This window comes from Anoplopoma fimbria, chromosome 22 (assembly GCF_027596085.1).
Source record: "Anoplopoma fimbria isolate UVic2021 breed Golden Eagle Sablefish chromosome 22, Afim_UVic_2022, whole genome shotgun sequence".
Taxonomy (NCBI): Eukaryota; Metazoa; Chordata; class Actinopteri; order Perciformes; family Anoplopomatidae; genus Anoplopoma; species Anoplopoma fimbria.
Window position 1 is genome coordinate 8026115 of NC_072470.1, and position 20607 is coordinate 8046721.

The 20607-nt window shown below is 43.2% G+C and overlaps 1 protein-coding gene across 1 annotated transcript; it reads right to left on the reverse strand.

Annotated features, from left to right (window-relative positions):
• Window positions 1-2253: 2253 nt before the first annotated feature.
• abcb11b (ATP-binding cassette, sub-family B (MDR/TAP), member 11b) lies at window positions 2254-20079 on the reverse strand. Its single transcript, XM_054623927.1, has 29 exons — window positions 19480-20079; window positions 19261-19349; window positions 19105-19123; window positions 17892-17921; window positions 17749-17800; window positions 17338-17648; window positions 17090-17177; window positions 16149-16282; window positions 15877-16048; window positions 15125-15249; window positions 14871-15045; window positions 14571-14684; window positions 14350-14460; window positions 14125-14250; window positions 13508-13711; window positions 13248-13418; window positions 11838-12039; window positions 11664-11733; window positions 11139-11259; window positions 10793-10963; window positions 10036-10140; window positions 9550-9711; window positions 9039-9242; window positions 8028-8269; window positions 6745-6901; window positions 6120-6317; window positions 4724-4930; window positions 4129-4275; window positions 2254-3693 (listed from the first exon to the last, which is right to left on the reverse strand). The coding sequence occupies exons 2-29, from the start codon at window positions 19337-19339 to the stop codon at window positions 3493-3495; spliced, it is 4098 nt and encodes a 1365-aa protein (XP_054479902.1). The 5' UTR covers window positions 19340-19349; window positions 19480-20079; the 3' UTR covers window positions 2254-3492.
• Between the last annotated feature and the right edge of the window lie 528 nt (window positions 20080-20607).

Sequence of the window (20607 nt, forward strand, 5' to 3'; positions counted from 1 at the left end):
CTGATGGAGTGCCCGAGACATCTGCACTCTTGAAGGAGCGGCGGCGTCGACACCTGTTAACACAGAATAGAGAAATCGAGCGGCGGCGGATTAAATATTCATCCAGTGGCGGGGGTCTCAAGCAGCTGCGTCATGCTATCAAACTGCTTATTCATGGTTGGGTTTATGTAAGCTGAAAAAGTGGAGGGAGAGGCCTACAGCAGCTCCCAGCTATAAAGGGCTAAAGCCCTGAAATGCTGCCATCCAGCATTATCTTCACGTAGCAGGAAGCCTCTGCCGTGCATTATCCCAACATGAGTCTCAGTGGAAAAGGCTTTTCAGAGCAGCAGGTTTTGTAATGCGATTGTGCTTTGCTGCGATGGCACCAACTTACACTGACGGCGCTTTTCTCTGTTCATTACAATCACATCATCTAGTCATTTGAACGACCCACTGACAGCCGGAGAAATACATTTCTGTGTCTAGAAGTAAACTGGGATTTTTGTTAGCCTTATTAAATAGCCTTCAAATCACATATACTTTAAGGGTTTTTCACAGCGTACCATCCATCTTTAAATGGCTTTTTCTCTTGCGGTTCCTTCCAGGCAGCATGTGATTGGTATTCATTTCAGCAAGCGGGGTCGCTGAGACTGAAACTTGCTCCAGATATGCAATCCATCACGGTGCCCGTCTCCCTGCCCTTGTTTTTCTGTCAGAGTTATTCTATCATCATGTGGTAACGCAGATGAAAGAAGAAGCTATTTTCTCTCATTTAGCAGTGCATTATATGAAGAACCAAAACAGACAAAAGGCAGTAAGGATATAACTGAATGACCAATAAATACTCTGAGTATAGTCATTTTTGTTATCAATTAAGATGGGATAAAAAAAAGCTAACGTTCCTTAACCTCCAATAAGTTTATAGAGTAAATTACAACTACTGAGCAGGCCATTCATTGTAATAGAGTTTAATTCTTTAAATAAGTAAAAACAGGCAGAAATTGCCAAAAACCCTATATTGGATTCTGTTCATGGCCTGAGGGCCCACTTAAGAGATTACTATGCAAATATAAATGTAAGATGTAAATGTGTAATATTAATATGTAACGAACAGAGCAGGCAGAAATGGTAAAATATTGGTTTCTGTGCCAAGCACTCAAAACTGAGATCATTTTGCTAAATTTAGTCGACATCCAGTGTTTAAACTAGGAGGTGTAATGTGCATGCAATGCAATTTATGAAAAATATGCTCAAACCATATTTAAATGAAAAAATTCACCGCAGGCCTTTTTAAATACTGTGGTTGGCCCACTGGCCACCCCAGAGTTGCCTTGCAAACAGTATTATGCTGATACAAAAAATGGAAAACTAGAAGTTGAAAAAAAAGAGTAAAATAAATTTGGTCTACATTTATGTTATCAATTTATTGCACCAGCTGAAGAAAAACTGTGTGGGCGTGGACGGACTAATTGACTTCTCTCCGACTCCCCTGTTGCACCTGTTCAGGGTCGGAATCATTAGCATACTTTTTGGTCCATAGAGTCCATGGGCCGCGCATAATCAACTAGCGAAGCTCCACCCACCTACGATGTGAGCGGAGGTCTAATTAGCTTAACTGAAAACACCTGTGGGGTTGATATGAATTTGTAGCACTTATTGTATTCGTATTAGTCTGTTGCAGTTATTGTTTTCGTAGTAATTTGCTTCTGCACTATACTTTTGCTCTGGTTTATGCTCTTAGATGCTTGTTTAAGAAAGGAGATGCACTTATGACTTCTGGTGACTAGTAGTTCTCTTGAATACCTATGTTGAATACACTTCCTGTAAGTCGCTTTGGATAAAAGCGTCTGCTAAATGACTGTAATGTAATGTAATATGACGAACAGAATCATATTTAAGAAAAGGACATCAGATATCCGATGTAAATTGTAAACATGACTGATGATACTTTAAATCATTTTCACTATAGTTTAAATGTATTCACTCCACAACATAATTAAATGTTTCAAAACTATTGGATAAAACTGGTTTCCATTAGCTCCAACTTTTTCAAGAATGATTTTGTTGCACTAGCAATCTGGATTTCAGACAATACCCTTGCAGTATTTGCAAGTAGTGGAGTGCCCACTTGTACGCAGTGTCCCTTCCACTAGCTGCCAACGGAGCCAAGGGGCTTGTTAAGACCGAAAAGCCAGTTTATGAGAGCTCGCTGGGACACGCTTGCTTAATGAGGCCATTCATAATCGCACAAACACTACGCAGGGCTCAGTTGAGTTCAGACGCTTTGATGGTTTTTATTTAATTCCCACTTAAAGCATAAAAAAATAAGACTACTCATACAGCATTAAAGTTACAATCAGAGTACAGGGAAAAAACAGACACACAATCAGGAGCTGGGAGACGGAATACATCGTACTAATTATGAAGCTAAAGCCAGCAGGTTATTAGCTTAACTTAAACTAGAAGCAACTAGTTAGCTTAGCTTAGCATAAAGACTGAAAGCAGGGGGAGATGGCTAGCATGGCTCTGTTAGCACCTCTTAGAGCTGTTTCCCCCCTTTTTTTTTGTTTTTAAGCTAAGCTAACTAGCTCTTCATCTAACTATTGGCAAGAAGCCAATAAGGCTTATTTCTGGAACTATTGCATTTTCTCAAAACCATTGTTAAAAATGACAGATATTTAAATGTAATCATAATACATACATATATTATTCTAATCACATATTCCCTCTATCACAGTAAGGGTACAGTAAATGGTAACCCTATGTGGAGGTATAACTGGCATATCTGCAATGTGTGTGGCTCAGTGGAGAGCAGGGTCGTCCTCCAATCAGAGGATCGGCGGTTCGATCCCTGGCTCCGGCAGTCCATGCCGGTGTGTCCCTGGGCAAGACACTTAACCCCAAATTGCTCCCGCAGGCTGTTCCTGTGGTGTATGTATGTGTATGAATGTTAGTTAGGGTTCTGATGTGCAGGTGGCACCTTGCATGGTGGCTCCTGTCATCAGTGTATGAATGGGTGTGAATGGGTGATTGATTGGTAATGTCAAAGCGCTTTGAGTGGTCGGAAGACTAGAAAAGCGCTATACAAGTACAATCAATTACAATCAATTATATGAAACAATAATATAAAAAAAACAATATTTAGGCATGGAATCCATCTTCTATATGTTATGTCCGTCAATTATCGTTAATGAGCTGGTTTAGAGCGGTTGATTGCAGGATATACTTCCGAATATTGCTGCATAAAATGTAGGTTATAGATAAACGTTTGCCGAAATAACACAAAGGCAACGAGTAACTACCTTACCCCCAAATAGGGTGTGTGACTCCCAAAACAGGACCCCAACCCCAAAATAAATACTGTAAGAGTGAACAGGTGTTCAGGTGTATCTTCCTTTCTTTGCATAATTTGGCATACTTCCGGTCTATGTCCATGTACGGCAATTACATTGCTCCTTAGCATTCGTTCCTCTTGACTGCTTTGCTAATTGGCCACTCTTCCCCTCGAGCGAGTTAGCTGATTGGTGCTCCCGTGGTAACCAGCTTGTAGTAGGCTCCCTTCAGTGACATGAGCTCGTCGTGCGCTCCCTTCTCCATCAAAAAGCCCCTGGACATGACGGCGATGATGTCCGAGTTCTGAATGGTGGACAGGCGGTGGGCGATGACGATGCACGTCCGGCCCTCTCTGGCTTTGTCCAGGGCCTCTTGCACGGTCTGTCAGGACACAACACAAACGTGAAGCGGTGTTCAGTCCCCCCTCCCCCCCACACACAGGAGACACACAGCCCTCTCAATTATAGCAATTTCCCGATCAAGCGCTGATTACTATCATTAGAATGTTCCAGTGTATCAGTTCGCTGCAGAGGCCTCTATGCTCCTCAGCGTGGTTCAGCCGTTTGAGCTGTAAAAGCTACTGCATAGCCCCGCAGACACAAGGAGGCTCTACTGGAGGGCTGGCATGAACTGTGCGCTGCTGGTGATAATAATAGAGATGATGAACGATAATGATGTTAATGATAATAATAATTAACTGCCGACCCGCCTTGCTCTCTGTGCCCCGGCGAATATCAAGCAGCTGCACTGTACTGTGATAAGAAGTGTGGATTCAACACGCAGTGACGGAGCTGATGGGGGTTTAATGAGGCGTACCTTCTCGCTCTCGGTGTCCAGGGCGGAGGTGGCCTCGTCCAGGAGCAGGATCTTGGGGTCGCGTATGATTGCCCTGGCGATGGCGATGCGCTGCTTCTGACCGCGGGACAACTGGGAACCCTGGGCACCGACGTTTGTGTTGTATTTCTGAGGGGGGATGAAAAATGATGGTGAGTCATATCTCCATTCACACTGTATTTGTCTTGAAGTAAAAAAAATGTCAACGTGAGATCATAAAGAAAAAATCAAGACAATTATGACTTTTACCAGGATTCCGTGTGCTTTTTGAACAGTTAACAAAAGGTGTTTTCGGACCAGAGACACTTTTGTGTCTGCACTGCAAGAACTGCTAGAACGCTTTCTCCCAAGTGAAGTACATGTGCAGTGATTGGTCGAACACATGAGCCAATGCAGCATTGGCAACCTACATTTTTAAAAACCTGCTAGCCCTGTAAACAACTGACAACAGTTTCTTAAAACCTAAGAAATGAATAATTTGACAGTAATTCACAGACTACCATTTGTATTAACATGCAGATGGATCTCTGCTTTTGAGTACTCTCCACAAACCTCCCACACAAAACCTCCACAGTACCTCGGGGAGTGACATGACAAATTCATGGAGCTGAGCCTTCTTGGCGGCCGAGATGACCTCATTCATGCCGATTTCCCGCGAGTTGTCGCCGTACTTGATGTTCTCCTCGATGCTGCAGTCGAACAAGATGGGCTCCTGGGACACGATGCCAATCTTGGAGCGCAGGAAGGGCACGCTGACGCGGGTCGAGTCGTGGCCATCAATCAGCTGCGGGAAGCAATTGATTTTACCATTCAGAGAAAGCAATGTCATAACCAAAGACTGGAAATACAATCCACTTAATGAGCTATCATAACGCCATCGCTGCCGTGATCTCTCCTAACTCTGCAGAGGTGACGCTGTCCTTTTTAAATCTCAAACAGGGAATCAGGACTACGCGTTTCCAAACCACTTCCAACTCAATTAAGGCCATTTGAATCTTGGCAGGGATCCCTTACTGGCGCAATGGTAAACGTCCATCCTGGGTGGAGAGCCCCTTTTTTATATATAAAGCACAAAGTCAGCATAAATGTCTGATTGATGAATGAGTTGAAGCGATGTGAGAGACAGAAATACCTCAGTCACTCGATGCCCAGTAATTATTCTTTGACTTTGGCGAACTTCTTACAGTGACACTACAACTGAACTTCATGACCGTGTAAGCTGAACTATACATATGACTTCCATTACATCTCACATTGTAATTAAGGACAGCATTTGTTGTTATAATATATTTCAAACCTCTAATTATTATGCATCCTCAGTGATATATGCACCAGAATCTTCATATTTTTCTAATCCATGTACTTTAAATATGTATAACTGATGGAGGAAGGGTTCACATCCTCGACTCAAACCTGCAATAGCTGATTTTAGCTTTGCCTGTTGTAGGTAGTGGAAAAGAGCTGCAAACTGCAACACTAAGGCATAACATAGGCTGTTTGTGTTGACCTGGCAGATGGAAGTCCCAATGTTAACTCCCTTTTTAGCTCCGCTTATGGTCTCCACCAGTCTCTCATTAGCTGATAAATGCTCTTTGTTCATCAGCTAGCTGCTAACTTAAAGAAAAAATATAAAAAAAGTCAAGAAAAAAAATAAAGTCAGCAGTTTGTTGCTCTGCTAACAGCGTACAGAAAGTTCCCTCCAGAACCACAGTAGACGATGTAAAATCTTTCTGGCACTTAATAGGACTGAATTTAACTGAACCATGTGTAAAAGCCGAGCCCCTTTAATACTAACAATAAAAAGTAAAACCTATATTTTCCTTCTAAATGGGAAGTAGTGTATTAGAGGAAGAGAATTAAGCAGCATTAAATGAAAAGTAGCTCAAAATTGTTCCATTTACAGAATACACAATGAAACTATTCATCACTTTACATTCATTGTACATCTGCAGCTCGCTGCAGTGTCTCCTCACCACTCTGCCGTGGTCGGGATCATAGAACCTCTCCAGCAGCTGCACGCTGGTGCTCTTCCCGCAGCCGCTGCTGCCCACGAAGGCCAGCGTCTGGCCGGGCTTCACCGACACGTTCAGCCCGTTCAGGACCTGGATGTCTGGCCTGGTGGGGTAGGTGAACTTGCAGTCAATGAACTCGATGTTCCCTTGGAAGTTATCCTGAAAACACAGCGGAGGGAGGGAGGAGAGAGAGAGAGGGAGGGAGGGAAAGAATAACAGAACAAAGGTTATAGGTTTCATGGTGTGTTTGGGTGCCACCTCCTGTCCACCTCCCACAGTAATAAAGACTTTTATTTCATTTAATTGTCTTATGTGGGTGTTTTATTATTCAAAAGGACTCTGTGTACTGTATTTTTCCTTTGCATGCACAATATGTGATAGCAGGACTAACAATCCTTCTTCGTCTCCTCCATCTACACATCTCTCTTTCATGATTAATGTAAAATGAATGAGCAAAGCAATAAAGGAATAATAAATTAGACTTTTCATCTTTGAGAGGGCAGGCGGCACTCATTTTTTTTCATGCACTCAGAATGCAATGTGGCGGAATAGCAGATAATGCGTAGCATAACATATGCCCTCATACCCATTTATCTCCCTTATCGCTGTAGACGCTGATCTTAGGCACGCGGTCGAGCAGCTGGAAGAAACGAGCCGCTGAGATCTTCGCCTTGGCGTAGTCTGGCGTGTAAGAGGAGGCTCTGCCGAGGGCAGTGCCGCTGGTGACGATGGCAGAGATGACCCTGCCAGAGAAGCCCACATAAGGTAACCAATCAGACACAGGCTCACCACAGAATCGGGTCCTCTCTCCTTCCCCTGGAGCAGTGATTTATATTTAGTCATAGTTCTTGACATACTCATGAAAACAAACCCAGTTTCTAAAACTACTTTGTATTCTTGAGCAATAGCTGTTAGATCCTCTCTATACAGTAGTTGAGTGGTGTAGGAATGATGTACATTTGTACCATGAATGCGAGTATACAAAACAAGGCTGTGAAGGCGGACTGGTCGGCATGATGACTGGTCCCATTTAGCCATTTGTTAGCAACTGCCTTCTTTAAGACCAATAACAGCTTCAAGATTCATTAGTATTAACTGTATTTTACATTGCATAACAAAAAGGTTACCATCTCCTCAGCTTGTGTTAACTATATGCATTATTTCATTCACCTCACCCAAAAACCCATTAAAAAAAAACATTGACTTTGAGACGAGGGAACTGGAAGTGCAAAAATGCTGACTCATTTTCAGGGTTCATTTCTGCACTTTAATGGGGGCCGCAATGTATAAAAAATAAATATTTGAGAATGATGACAAGCAGTGTAGTCTGGAATTTAAGGAGATACTGTATATTGTAAAAAAAAAAGTGACTTTTTCAGTGCACATACATTTGGGTATCTAGATTGGTACCAACCCACAAACTGTGGAGAAACAAAATACCCAGTAAGTTTTGGGCTGTCTTGATCAGAAAACATGTGGTTTAACAAGCCATTTAGATTTGGCTCCCCTTCCAATATCACATGCAGGCTCAGTAGAGTATACCACCCCCCATCTGAGTATCTCTACCTGGCTTGAAACTACTTTTTCAAAGGGGCGCCACATTTTTCTAGCAAGCTGATCAGAGCAAACTGGGCTTTTTCGAGAGGTGGGCTTAAAGAGACTGGCACTAAAACGGAGCGTTTCAGACAGACTCACAGGTAAATTCAGTCAGACAGTATGAGAAAAATAATGTTTTTTTAAACATTAAAGCATGTCAACATGTTCTAGCAGAAACACAAAATACAAGTATGAACCTTAAAAGGAGATTAATATGTCCCCTTTAAATGTGGATTGAATAGCAGTACAGACCCAACATCCATCTCCTCTCACCTGAACACCAAGCTGAAGTGGAGCCCCTCCTGTCGCACCAAGTAACCTCCGAACCTGTAGGAGGCGGAGTTGGTCAAGAAGACGACGCACTGGGCAAACCCGTAGCAGGCTCCGTACACTTTAGCCTTCTTCAGGGCCGCTTGGTACGGAGCATCTAGCTGGGCATCGTACATGTCCACAAAAATCCTCTCTTTCCCCAGGCCTGCAATGGTGCGGATGTTGTTCAGCGCCTCGCCGGAAATCTGCAAGTAAAAGACTTGTCTTGAAGTTCTGAAACCAAATCAAACGGCTCAGTTTAGACCAGGCAGAAAAAGGGCAGATTTTATGGAACCAAAGTTGAGCCCAATTCATTCTTCAAGTTTTTATCGTGTGATGAATTATGATATAGATAAAGCATTTGCTCCGTCTTTTTCTTTCATATCCTATCTTATGCTGCTGCAGAAAGCCAATTCCCCCCATAGGGATCATTAAACTTTCATCTTATCCACTTTATTGGGATGGCTGGGGTTTACTACATTGGAATAAATGAGATAGTTTAAAGACGGTTTACAGCCAAATTGATTGTGAGCTCTCACTGTAACATCCTGATGTTTGATCCACTACATGTTGTCTGTACCATGAAAACATTTTAGGCCTGGGTGGACCCAGTAGGTATCGAGCCGGACAGCTCTGTGCCTTGCTTGCCAAATAACAGGAGCAGCTAATAAAAAGCTACTGTACAAAGATCTGAGTTCAGCCGGAGGGCTGTGGAGCTTTTTTTTCCAGTGATGAGAACTGAAAACTAGAGCCTAAAATAGACACTGTGTTTAAGCTGTCTCTTATCTGCTGTCAGTAGATACGTCAGCTGATGTCGCCCTCCACCTGAAAGTTTAGCAGGAATATTGACACGTTGCTTTTGACGTGTCACTCAGAATAATGTGAAATGTTCAAACTAGATGCTTATAAAGTCTCCGAAGACGGGTGATAATAGATTGTAGGTGAAGTGGTACAGTATAAAGAACAAGGTCTGACCCGTCCGGCGGTCTCCATCGCCTGCTTGTCCTGCTTGGCGAACCCCGTCAGCATCTTGGCCTGGAAGCCGCCGGACAGGGCGATGAACGGCAGGAAGCACAGGATGAGCATCGTGAGCTTCCAGCTGAAGTAGAAGGACATGAGGACGGCCACGCCAATGTTGGTCAGGGAGTTGACGATCATGCCGATCTGCGAGCCCGTGGCCTTTTGAGGGAGACAAGTGGAAAAGAATGGATCGTGTTACTATGCGAATGCGCTGGTTCTCCTGCTGGGTTCGACCAGATCATCCACGCAGAATTTAACGCAAATTCTTAAGGATACCATCACCATGTTTCTACAGAAGTCCAGAACGGACAAACCAACAATGGATCCATTTGGACTTTTGCTTGGAAAGTGAGGAGCTAAGTTGGATGCAATCTGTAACCTCACCGCTAGATGGCACTAAATCCTACACACCGCTCCTTTAATTGGCTTATCGCTGAATATGGGACTGAATTAGGCCTTAACTCACTCCTTGAACTTGGGAGGCATCAGTCGCCAGACGGGTGGTCAGCGCTCCGGGGCTGTTTCTGTGATCATCAAACCAGCCGATCTCTTGGCCCAGCATGGCGTGGAAGCCGAGCCGCCGTAACCTGCGCGTCAGCAGCTCTCCAGACTTGGAGAAAGCGTAAGCCTGGAGACAAACACACGGGGAGTATATTTTGTTATTAAATCCCAAAATACCATATCACAGTGATCTTCAACATAATGTAAAACTAATCTGAGGAAATTGCGTCTTTGCCTTCCCGCTACCCCAAAGGGTGTCAGAACTCATGGATCAATCATAGCACTGAGTCTCTGCAGGATGGAATAGCCTTTTCATTCTCAGAAGGTATTCATTTGATAAAATAAAGGAGATCTCTTGTGACTTTCCCTCCAACCTTGAACACAAGCAGGGGTTGAGGTGGCGGAGAAGCACTAAAGCAATCAGTCTTGCTGAAACAGCCTGCTACTCTACCTGCAGCATCTGGGTGAAGAAAGAGACCACTCCGACCATGACAAAGAACAGGCAGATGCCATCAATCTCCTTCCTCTGGACCACGGGATCTGTTACTGAGAATGTCTACACACACACAGAGAGAGAGACGAATGTGAAAGAACAGAAACATGTTAATACAAACCCTCATACACATACATTTCATAGGACTGTACTAAAGGCTTGCACATGGTTTGCATTGTGAAACGGTCGCGGATAGGTTTAGGTATTAAAACTACTTGGTTAGGGTTAGAAAAAACAATATGGTTTGGTCGTTAATTAGTATGCTTGGTAAGGTCATATAAGCTACGGACCTAACGTCATATGACTCAGTGACGTAGCGCCAATGGCCACTGCCAGAGAGGTTGTGTTGGGTGAGACACCAGGCTGGCCCAGTACACCATGCAAGCTTCTTGTGGTACTTTTATGAATAGTCAACTTATTGTCAGCGAGAAACAACTATTCTAAGCAAAAATATATTTTCTGGCAGCATTGGTTTTGAGTTCTGTGTGAAAGTACACTTGACAAAAAATATATTGCACCAAAAATAGGCCTTTTGCATCACTAGAGAACTGAAATGAATTTTTCTTCCAACTCTGTTGCACAGATTAACTTTGCTGTTACCAGGCCTTAGGTGTTGTTTTTCAGTGTCCCCACTGTGGCTTTAAGGCTTTTCAAATGAGCTTTTTTGTGTATTTTCTGTGTGTTTCAGAACTTCTGAAGACATCCTGAACCTCACCGCCAGGATTTGACTGAACAGCAGAGAGTAGACGGGGTTGACCCCTCCATTGATGGCCGCGCCAAAGGATCCAAAAAGCATATAGGGCCACTCAGGTAAGTTGTACTTCAGGATCCTGGCAACCGGGGCGGGCTCCACTGGTTCCTCCTCGTCCTCCTCTGGGATGGCATTCTGAGCATTCAAACCGAAAACATGCACATCAGCAGGCAGTCAAAGCTGTTACCTGATTATACGATTTCTGAGGATTGATATAGAAGAAAAGGTTTCATAAACAAGGGGTTTGACACTCCAGCGGTATGTAATTATTGTGGACCCGCTTCAACCACCCACATATAAAATTGGATACCGTGGATTTGTCCGCCTGTGACACGGAGTAGGCTCTGGGGCCGAGCTCTCCAACGATGGAAACAGAAGACTCCGGGATCAGATTGGACAGCTGAGATCGGGACCGCTGGCGAATAGAGGCTCTGCAGAAAAACAACAAATTTGCCGCTGATAAACGTCTCTTTATGCACATGAATATTCAAAGGACACAGGAATGCATTCTGCTGCTCCTGTTGCACGTGCACTCATTACTGGGTGCTTGTAACTGAGGCGTTCGAGGACCTCAAGCCTCCTCCGCTGTTTGCAGCACCTTTAAGTGGCTCTGAATGATAGTGTCAGCTAAACGCTCCAAATGTCGAAGTAAATGTAAGAGGCTAATTAAGTAAAAATGAAGGTGCCAGTTCCTGCCATGACACAAAATGACTACTGTAATGATCCTATTTAGATGCACAGTCAGGACCATGGAAATGAATATTACAGTTTACACAAATAAACAAATGAGTGATGAAGGTGATGAAGGGCGGGGGGGTTTGGGAATGAGTAATACCTCAAACTGGCACGGTAGCTGCCCGCTCTGGATAGATTTAGCCTCTCTGGCTCTGCCTCACTGTCAGCCACTAATTCAAGAGATCCAACAAAGGGTGACGATTACAATCAGTAGATTCCTCAGAGTTTCCACACGTGGATAAATATCTTTCGGAGACGTAAAGGTTGGACCTACTTTGCCGAGCCTTCTCGTTCAGAGCCTTGTCCCCCTGGCTCTGCAGGGTGACCAGAGTGAAGTAGACGCCCTTCCTCTCCAGCAGCTCGTTGTGTTTGCCCCGCTCCACGGCTCGGCCATGCTCGAAGCCAACGATCACGTCGGCGTTCTTTATGGTGGACAACCGGTGAGCGATGGAGATGGTGGTGCGACCCAGACGTACCTGTGACGAAATCAAACGTATGTCGTTCGGAAAAAAACGATCTTCTCTGCTTTACGCGTCTAACAAGGCTTTGTTGAAGTTGACGTGGACTTCTAGTCTTGTTTCACGATCTTGTACTTTCTTTTATATATAAATTGTATTGTTTGAAATGTGGCAGGATTTTCCTCTTGCCATTATATGAAATGTTGATACATTATAGTGAAATAAAAGGAGACAGAGACTGCACACATACAGTCCTTCACAATCCTTCACCAAAAGGAACCGTGTGAATCTCAAATGCACCACTGACTTCACTGCCGAGCAAATAGCACCTCATGCTCCTGTGCTATTTGCACCAATTAAATTAAATTAGGCCATATGCAGACATTTAATGCAAAAAACCCTTTCTATGCAAATGAGTCCCATTAAAAGAATAGTCCCAATCACAAAGATCAGCGCTGATGGCCACATGCAGTTACAGTGAAACTATTAGCGTCGTAGGAGAGCTGGTGGTAGCTGAAGGGTAATTAAAAGGAATGTCACGCACAGACTTTCCTGTGATCATGGCGTCTTCTTCTACACTGACAGACTGGTATAATAAAACCAAAATAGGGTTTCTCTCTGTAACATTTAAATTCCTTGCCTGCAGTTTTGAGAAAGGCCTCTGCACCTCCACGGTCAGGACCTGCAGCTCGCCATCTGAAAATTGTATTTCTTCGTTTTTTATCCGTGCCATTGTTAATGCCTCCGGTTTTCTCGGCACAAAGGCAACATTTATACTATACCACAAAGATAATGCAATCTGATGCAAACTTGATGGGCCATTTCTTTTGTGAATGGGATCTTTAGACGCGTAAGATAGTATTTGCCATGATCCCGTCCACTTCTGTATTGTGACATTCCTCACTATTGACTATTGATTAATCAGAACTTGCACTATATTAAAGTTGACACATGGAATGTGCTTGGACAGGCCAACTTACTTGCAGTGATTTTGATATTTTGATAGCTAAATCATTGGGGTTCTCTCTTAAGTTGTGTTATTGAATATTTTTAGCACAAACTGAAATAGGTATAGTTTTTATGTTGAACATTTTATGTTGCAAAAATGTACAAGGCCATCCTCCCTTCAAAAAAAGAAAAAGGCTGGCAACACAATGAAATCATAAATCATCCAAACCTCAGATGAGAACAGAAGCTAATTTAGCACATAGAGCGGCCAGACTTACTTTATCCAAAGCCTCTTGAACTATAGCCTCGCTCTCGTTGTCGAGGGCAGAGGTCGCCATGTCCAGCAGCAGGATGCGAGGATTCCTGACCAACGCTCGAGCAATGGCGATCCGCTGCTTCTGGCCGCCGCTCATCTGACCTCCACCCTCCCCCACCAAGGTGTCGAATTTCTGAATGATGTTTTTAAAAGAACGACAGGGAAAGTTATGGAACCTGTTGGTAGTTAAAACTTCTGAAATCCTGAAACTCTGATCTTCACCTGCGGCAGGTCCATGATGAAGTTGTAGGCGTTGGCCTGCTTTGCGGCGCCGATGATGTCCTCTGTTGAGACGCCGGGTCGACCGTAGCGTATATTCTCGGCGATGGTGGTGGCAAACAGCACAGGCTCCTGCTCCACAATGCCAATCAGCGAGCGCAGCCATTGGATGTTCAGCCCTCTGATGTCATGACCGTCCAGGGTCACCTGAGGTAGAGGGCACAGAGAGCTGGTTGTGCTAAAATTGATGGACGATGCTATTAAAGTACAATGCTTGCTATAATGTGGGTTTTAATGCTAGTTTCAGCTGATAGGGTTGTTAGTTTTGTGCATAACCTTCATTGAGCTGTAAGAGGCTATTTCCTCCGCCAATAATAGAGTAAGGTGTGCGAAGACCTCTAATTCCAGTAAAAGTGAAAAATGAGGCTGTTAGGACCCATTGGCTGAATAATGAAACGGATTATCATGTACTTCCAGCTCCCTCGGGGGACAGTTATTTTTGAATCGACTAGAATAAAGCTCAAAAAAGGAAGGAGTCGGCAGCTACAGTGTGTCGAGGGAATCTTCAATCTCAGGGGTTTGACTGAGAGAGGAATCATTGTCTGAGCTGTCAAACCCACCATGCCCTCTTTAGGGTCGTAGAAGCGCTGGATGAGCTGAACAGCAGTACTCTTCCCGGCTCCGCTCGGGCCGACGAAGGCCGTGGTCTCCCCGCACGTCACTGGAACGCTGAGCTTGTCCAGGATCTGAGAAGAGATCACATGACGCCATGGTTAAAGAAATATCCAGAAATGAAATTCTACCCTCAGTTATACATGACAACGAGTTTAGAAGCACGCAAGTACCTTGACTTCGGGTCTGGAGGGGTAGTGGAAGGTCACATTGTGAAACTCAATATCTCCTTTGACCCTGTCAAGCTTATATCCAGCCTCAGATAGACAATCAATCTCCGGCTCCTGTCAGTGGCACATTTTTTAAAAATGAGACTTGTCAACCCAAAGCAATGGTTTCCTGTGAAAAGGCAGTACCGTTTCGGGTTTAAAATTGTAACATCAAGCATTCTCACTCTATCAATGGTCTCGAAGATGATGGTAGCAGCTCCACGGCCTGCAGCAAACGCCTCCAGACATGGGGAGGCCTGACCCAGATTCATTGCTGCTATCAAAACACCGAAGAACACCTGGAAGGAAGAGGTCAGTATGTTAAAGCTCCAAAGACTCTTGGTTGGAAAATGGTGAAATTGCATCTGTGATTGTTTTTCTCCTGGGTTAAGTACACTTTTCCCATTTGCTCCATTGCTGATATGTCGGCAGAGATTGTAATGGACCATATTTTATTTGCTATGGTGATAGTAATGGTGTGATACCTGCAGTAGTGTTCCTGGTGTGTACTCTCCAGCGTCCACCACCAGGCTGGAGCCATACCAGAAGGCCAGACCATAGCACAGAAAGATGATCAGCCACATGTATCCGGTGAAGAAGCCCATGATCAGACCCTTCCTGATGCCCCAGCGCTGCGCTGAGATCAGGTTCTTGTCGTACCTGAAGAGGAAAAAGAGCTCATCTCAGCTGCATGAAGGAAAAAGTCTCAATCTTCAACTTTCATCCGGCAAATTTCTACCTTTGCACTTCTTTTGTCTCTCCACCGAAGGCAGCCACAGTCCTGATGGAGGAGAGGACCTCGTCTGCCACGGCTCCGGCTTTGGCGTAGGCCTGCAGCTCCATCCCTGTTAGCTTAGCAACAAACTAGAGGAAAAGATAGAGTGACGCATTGTTGATGGAGATGAGAAGAGAAATAAGGAAGTAAAACTGAAGTTGGGTCAAAAAGACGAGAGAGGTCAAGTCAAGTAGTCTAGTCAAGAGAAGTCAAGTCAAATCGATGAATAGGCTAAATCCAAGACTAATCAACAAGTTAAGAGAAGTATAGATAAAAAGGTAACGTCAAGGGAAGTCAAATCTTGAAGTCCTCAAGTAAAGACAGGTCTTGTCAGCAAGTCAAGAGAAGTCAATTCAGGAAGTGAAGACAAGTTAACAATTCAAGTTAAGAGAAGTCAAGTCAACAAGTGAAGACAAATCTAGTCGAAAAGTCAAGAGAAATCAAGTTGACATAAAGACAAGTCAAGTCATCAAGTCCACAAGTTGACAAGTAGACTAAAGTGAAGTCTCGTCAACAAGTAAAGACAAGTTTAGTTTTCAAGGCAATGGAAGTCAAATTGTCAAGCAATAAAGTAAAGACAGGTCTTGTAACAAAGTCAAAAGATGTCTAGTCAGCGACGAGGCCAAAGACGGGTCTAGTCAACATGTCGAGTAGGGACAAGTCAAGTCAACAAATCAATTCAACAGGAGTTTAATTAAGTCAAGAGAAATTCTCACCAGAGCCATAAGACCAGCTCCGACACCGATCAGTGGACTTGCTGCGACGATGACGAGCGTTAACTTCCATCCTTTCACAAAGCCAATGCAGAAACCGCACACAAAGGTGGTGAAGCGCTGCAGGAAGATGGCAACTTGATCCGCGATGGCGTCGTTGATCTTGTTAATATCACTGTCGCACAGATATAACCACGTTAACAAATACACACCAGTACTCCAAAACGACTCCATCAGACATGGTCTCAAGATGGCGTTATCATCGCCCCACTCACTCTGACATGCGAGTGTTGAGCTCCCCGACGGAGGTGCAGTCGAACCAGCCGATCTCCATCCTCATCACTTTGCTGAAATACATTTTCCTGATGAGTTGAATCTGCCTGGCGGCGGCCGTCACCCACAGGGAGATCTGTCAGTTGTATAAAAAAAACAGTTGCACTCATAATATAAAAGCAAGCAGGGCAACAATATGGTATCAGGAGCTTGACCTCTGACTTCACTTTGAAGGGTAAAAGGAGAAAGTCTGTATGAAAACATTAAAAGTTCCAGGATTTTACATGATGTCAGCATTATGGGAAATGCATAGGGCCAAGCAAATTTTCACCCATACTACAGACTCAAATCAGGATATCTCTGCCTCTCCTGCTTTGATTTTGACCATTCTTTTTTAATCTGTCTCTGGTACGCCCCCCATCTTTATAAAAGTGTAATACAATCTTTAAACTATAAAGTGTTCTATAATACCATAGTGTTTTAAAGTCAAAGTAGTCCCTATCCTGCCAATGAGTTTCAAACCACTTTATAAATGTGCCTTAAGGTCCCTTCCAGTTTTTCACTATGTCTAGTAACATGTTGTAGCCGTGAGATCCAATATACTGAGAACTGTTTGTAATAACAATTGTACTTGTTCATAAGTGAGGGGTCTAGTCAAGAAGAAAGGCTCAATAACTATAGTTTTCAGGGCCTGGGGAAAGTAGAAGAGTTGACTATTTGCAGAAAATCTGGTGCCATTCAGTTAAAATCATATTTTTAAAAAGTGTGTAGTCAGAGTATCAAAGCAGCAGGATGAGGGTTGCACAATATCCTTCAATATCTCATAGGTGATAGGTTCAAAATGTGTCATGCTGATTTAATTGTTTTTTTACGCAGATGACACACACAAATCTAATTTTAGATGAGTCTCTTTGTATGAAAATAATGACATTTTAAGACCAACCTGAAAGTATCCCAGCAAGAATACAGCCGCTCCAATTCCAACATAATAGAAGGCAAAATTGGTCATTTCATATTCAATGTCGAGTAGCCTGAAAAATACCACAAATATATAGTGAATGAATCATGTATGAGGAACTATGAAACCACATGCACTTAAACCCAGATCTAACACTTCAAATATCACTCTCTACACTATATTTGATGTAGAAAGAAAAAATCCAGCTCATGCATTTCACACGACCCACTTACCCACACGTCAAGTTCTTCAGCGGTGTGAGCATCTCCCACGTTGAATTGTTCATGAGGCTCCAGTCGGACTGGTTCCACGGCGTGATCGGGCCCGATTCCGCCGCCGTGTAGTTCCTCTTCCACTGGATGGTGTTGTTCACGCACTCCTTCCTGTCGTCGCGCAGATGGTTGAGCTCGATGTCGTACTCGATGAAAGTGTCGGTGAGCAGGCCGAACACCAGCAGCATGAGGGGCTGGGCCGAGCCGTGCAGCACGGCGCACACGCTGCCCACCACCATCATCAGCGTATCGTTGCACGTGGCGAAGCGGAACTGGAGAGGCGCGTTAACAACACTCGCATTAGGTGGACAGTTCTCAAAGTGGAGACGGAGAAAGAAGAGAGTGTTACATAGTGATGAATGAACAACTTACCAGCTGAAAGAAGCCGACTCTTATCGCTGGTTGATCTGAATTTCCCTGTTTTCTGTTTGGAATAGAAGACTGATTAGTTTTTATATGCGATGACATACAGTACATACATGTATACAGGCCCTTTATTGCTATCTTCTACTCACTTCCCATCATTCTTGGAAGTTGCTGCGTTCCTGCATGGAAAAAGACAAAAACACACAGTGAGCTGCTAAACTTATCTTCCGGGTAACACTTTGAAAATAAAAGTAGAAAAACACATGTTTAAAAGTGCAGTGTGTAGGATTGGGCGCCATCTAGTGGGGAGTTTACGGATTGCAACTAAATGAAACTTCTCCCGTGTGCCAAGCGTGCAGGAGAACTGTGATGGCCGATGGGAAAACTCAGAGCCAGAGTTTTGTTTGTCCGTTATGGGCTGCTATAGAAATATGGCGGTGCAACATGGTGGACCGCGGGAAAGGGACGGGCTCCATATGTTGATGTCAACGGCAAATTTTTAGGTGAGTATAAACAACAACAAAAAAACATACTTTTTAAACATTATATTCCATCTCTGCCAATAGATCCCACTAAATCCTACACATTGGCCCTTAAGGAAATACATTCTCCTTTTTAATGCACGTGTCTCATGAATTTCTGTTGTAATGGATTACGAGTAACAACTGTTAATTTAAAATTACTTCTATCAACTTCTGTCCCTCTAGTTCTCACTTTCCCTCGTCAGCCCTGCAGATATTTAACCAGCTCTTCTTTTTTTGATGGAATTCATCAGTCGTGACAATATGATCGATCAACTTTGTATTTAATTTATGATCCTGTATGGTGGCCCTGAAAGCTCAATGCACTGCAAATTAAGAGAGATTAACCAGTGATGAAAACAATCCCTAATTGAAGCCCAATCGTGCATTAAATCATGCAGTAAATCATAATTTCTAATGCATATGGAATGTATTTCTTTAAATAATAATTATATATATATAATATTATATTATATTATATTATAATGAATGTGTTTTGTACCCTTATTGTTAAGTGTTACCTATTTCCCGATGCTTAAGACACAACATAACTAGAAATTAATCTTTAGTCTCACCTCGCCAACAAATCAAGTAAGGACGAGTCAAGTCAGAAAGTCAAGTAGACAGGGTTCAAATGAAGTAAAGAGAAATCAACCAAGTGAAGACAAGTCAACAAGTCAAGTCAAGAGCAATCAAGTCAAGTCGACAAATGAAGACAAGACAAGAAAGTCAAGTCACACATAGGTACTACTTGAAAAGCTCAACCTATGATAAAAAAAACCTGTAATTTATAACCCTTAAAACAATTCCAAAACGCATTAATAGTCCAAACAATACTTACTTATAGGAGCCAGCTGGTTCTGCAACACAACAATAGAATAAGCGTTTAACTTTTTTATATTGCATCCAAACTCTGATCCATCTTTTTTTATTATTCAAATAAAATATTATTTAATCATTTTTGGAGCATTTCTGTTTGACTTTCACTGTGCATTACCTTCATCGGAAAAATCGTAGCTGTGGTTTTCCTGTCCTAGTTTCTTTATGCTGTGCAATTTCACTGATCCGGTCGGCATAATGACTCCTCTAGGAAAAGCAAAAAGAGAGCACATTTTAGACTGAATAATTAGAGGTAAAAAATGAAACCCCTTTTAAGAGTAAACATTGTTTTTAACAGTGGTGCACTTTAAAGAGAGTATTTAAAAATGAGACTAACCTGCACGTTTTCCCTTTTTTAAGAGAAATCTATCTTTCTTATCCTCGATTGAAACCAATCATGAGTACCAGCACAAGGCGTCAGGTCAATTTCAACGGGCCGTAGCAGCAGCTCTCCTACACTTAAGTCCAGCAGACATTCAGTTGTTACGTCCTCCTGCTAATTGTTGTAGTGGCAGCTCGTCGCGAGCACACTGAGTACCTCGCCAGCGGTTCACATGTTCTTATTAAACAGAATTGGCTGGGACCCAGGGTCAGAGTGTGTTGTTTGAGGGTAAGTGTCCTGTCGGTTTATGTTGCTGAAAAAGGCCAGTGACCTCAGCGTGGCAAATATTTTACCCGAGGGGGCCCCGCGCTGTTACTGCATCACTATCTGAACGTGACAGATGTACTCACACAGGTGATCGTTTTGGATGAGAATTATATTCACCTTTGGACAAAGACTTTAGGTGTAGAATTATAAAGTTACTTGGGGATTCAGCTCTGGGAACAGGAGGGTGGCCGATTCAAGTCCTATGTGTGCTTGGTACACTTGGCAAACACCAGGAGAGGTGCCAGTTTACCTACCGGGCACTGCCGAGTTGCTAACTGACCCCATCTCTCTAACATCTGTCCAACTGCATGTCAATGGCCCCTGTGTGTGCACATTGTTTTGTATTTTGGGCCTGAAATAAATGAAAAAGTTGAATAAAGTACTTCTTCTTACGTTTAATATGCTACTGTACTTATACAAAAAAAAAAAACATTGTGTTCAAACATTAAACCCAAGTTGTTTGTTTACTTGGTGTGGACACAGATGCTTTAGTTTCTCTACAACTGCACACTGCATTGTAACGCTAGCTTGATTTAAGGTAAAGTTGCTTTTAATAAGCTGAAAGGAATCTAATGTTTGCAAACTTTGACTAGCATTTCCATATAAACAGCCATTGTTGACACATGTTGCTGAGTTTATGACTCATCCCCTACTTTTGCTACTGTTACAATGTGTTTGCACATTTAAATCTACAATATAATTTGACCATACAAGTGAGCACGGGTTGTGAATAGATGTCGCTGCAGGTTGACATTTAGGTCATTGCCCTCTTTCCAGCTCGACTTCCTCAACAGCTTCATGTTGTGTGTATACTTC

Excerpts from the sequence above, each read along its gene's own strand:
- abcb11b (XM_054623927.1), bottom strand. The coding sequence starts at position 19,339 with ATGCCGACCGGATCAGTGAAATTGCACAGCATAAAGAAACTAGGACAG. Across the intron at positions 10,964-11,138 it reads CACAGGCGGACAAATCCACG|AATGCCATCCCAGAGGAGGA; the intron begins GTATCCAATTTT and ends TTGAATGCTCAG. Across the intron at positions 8,270-9,038 it reads CGATGGAGACCGCCGGACGG|ATTTCCGGCGAGGCGCTGAA; the intron begins GTCAGACCTTGT and ends TTTTACTTGCAG.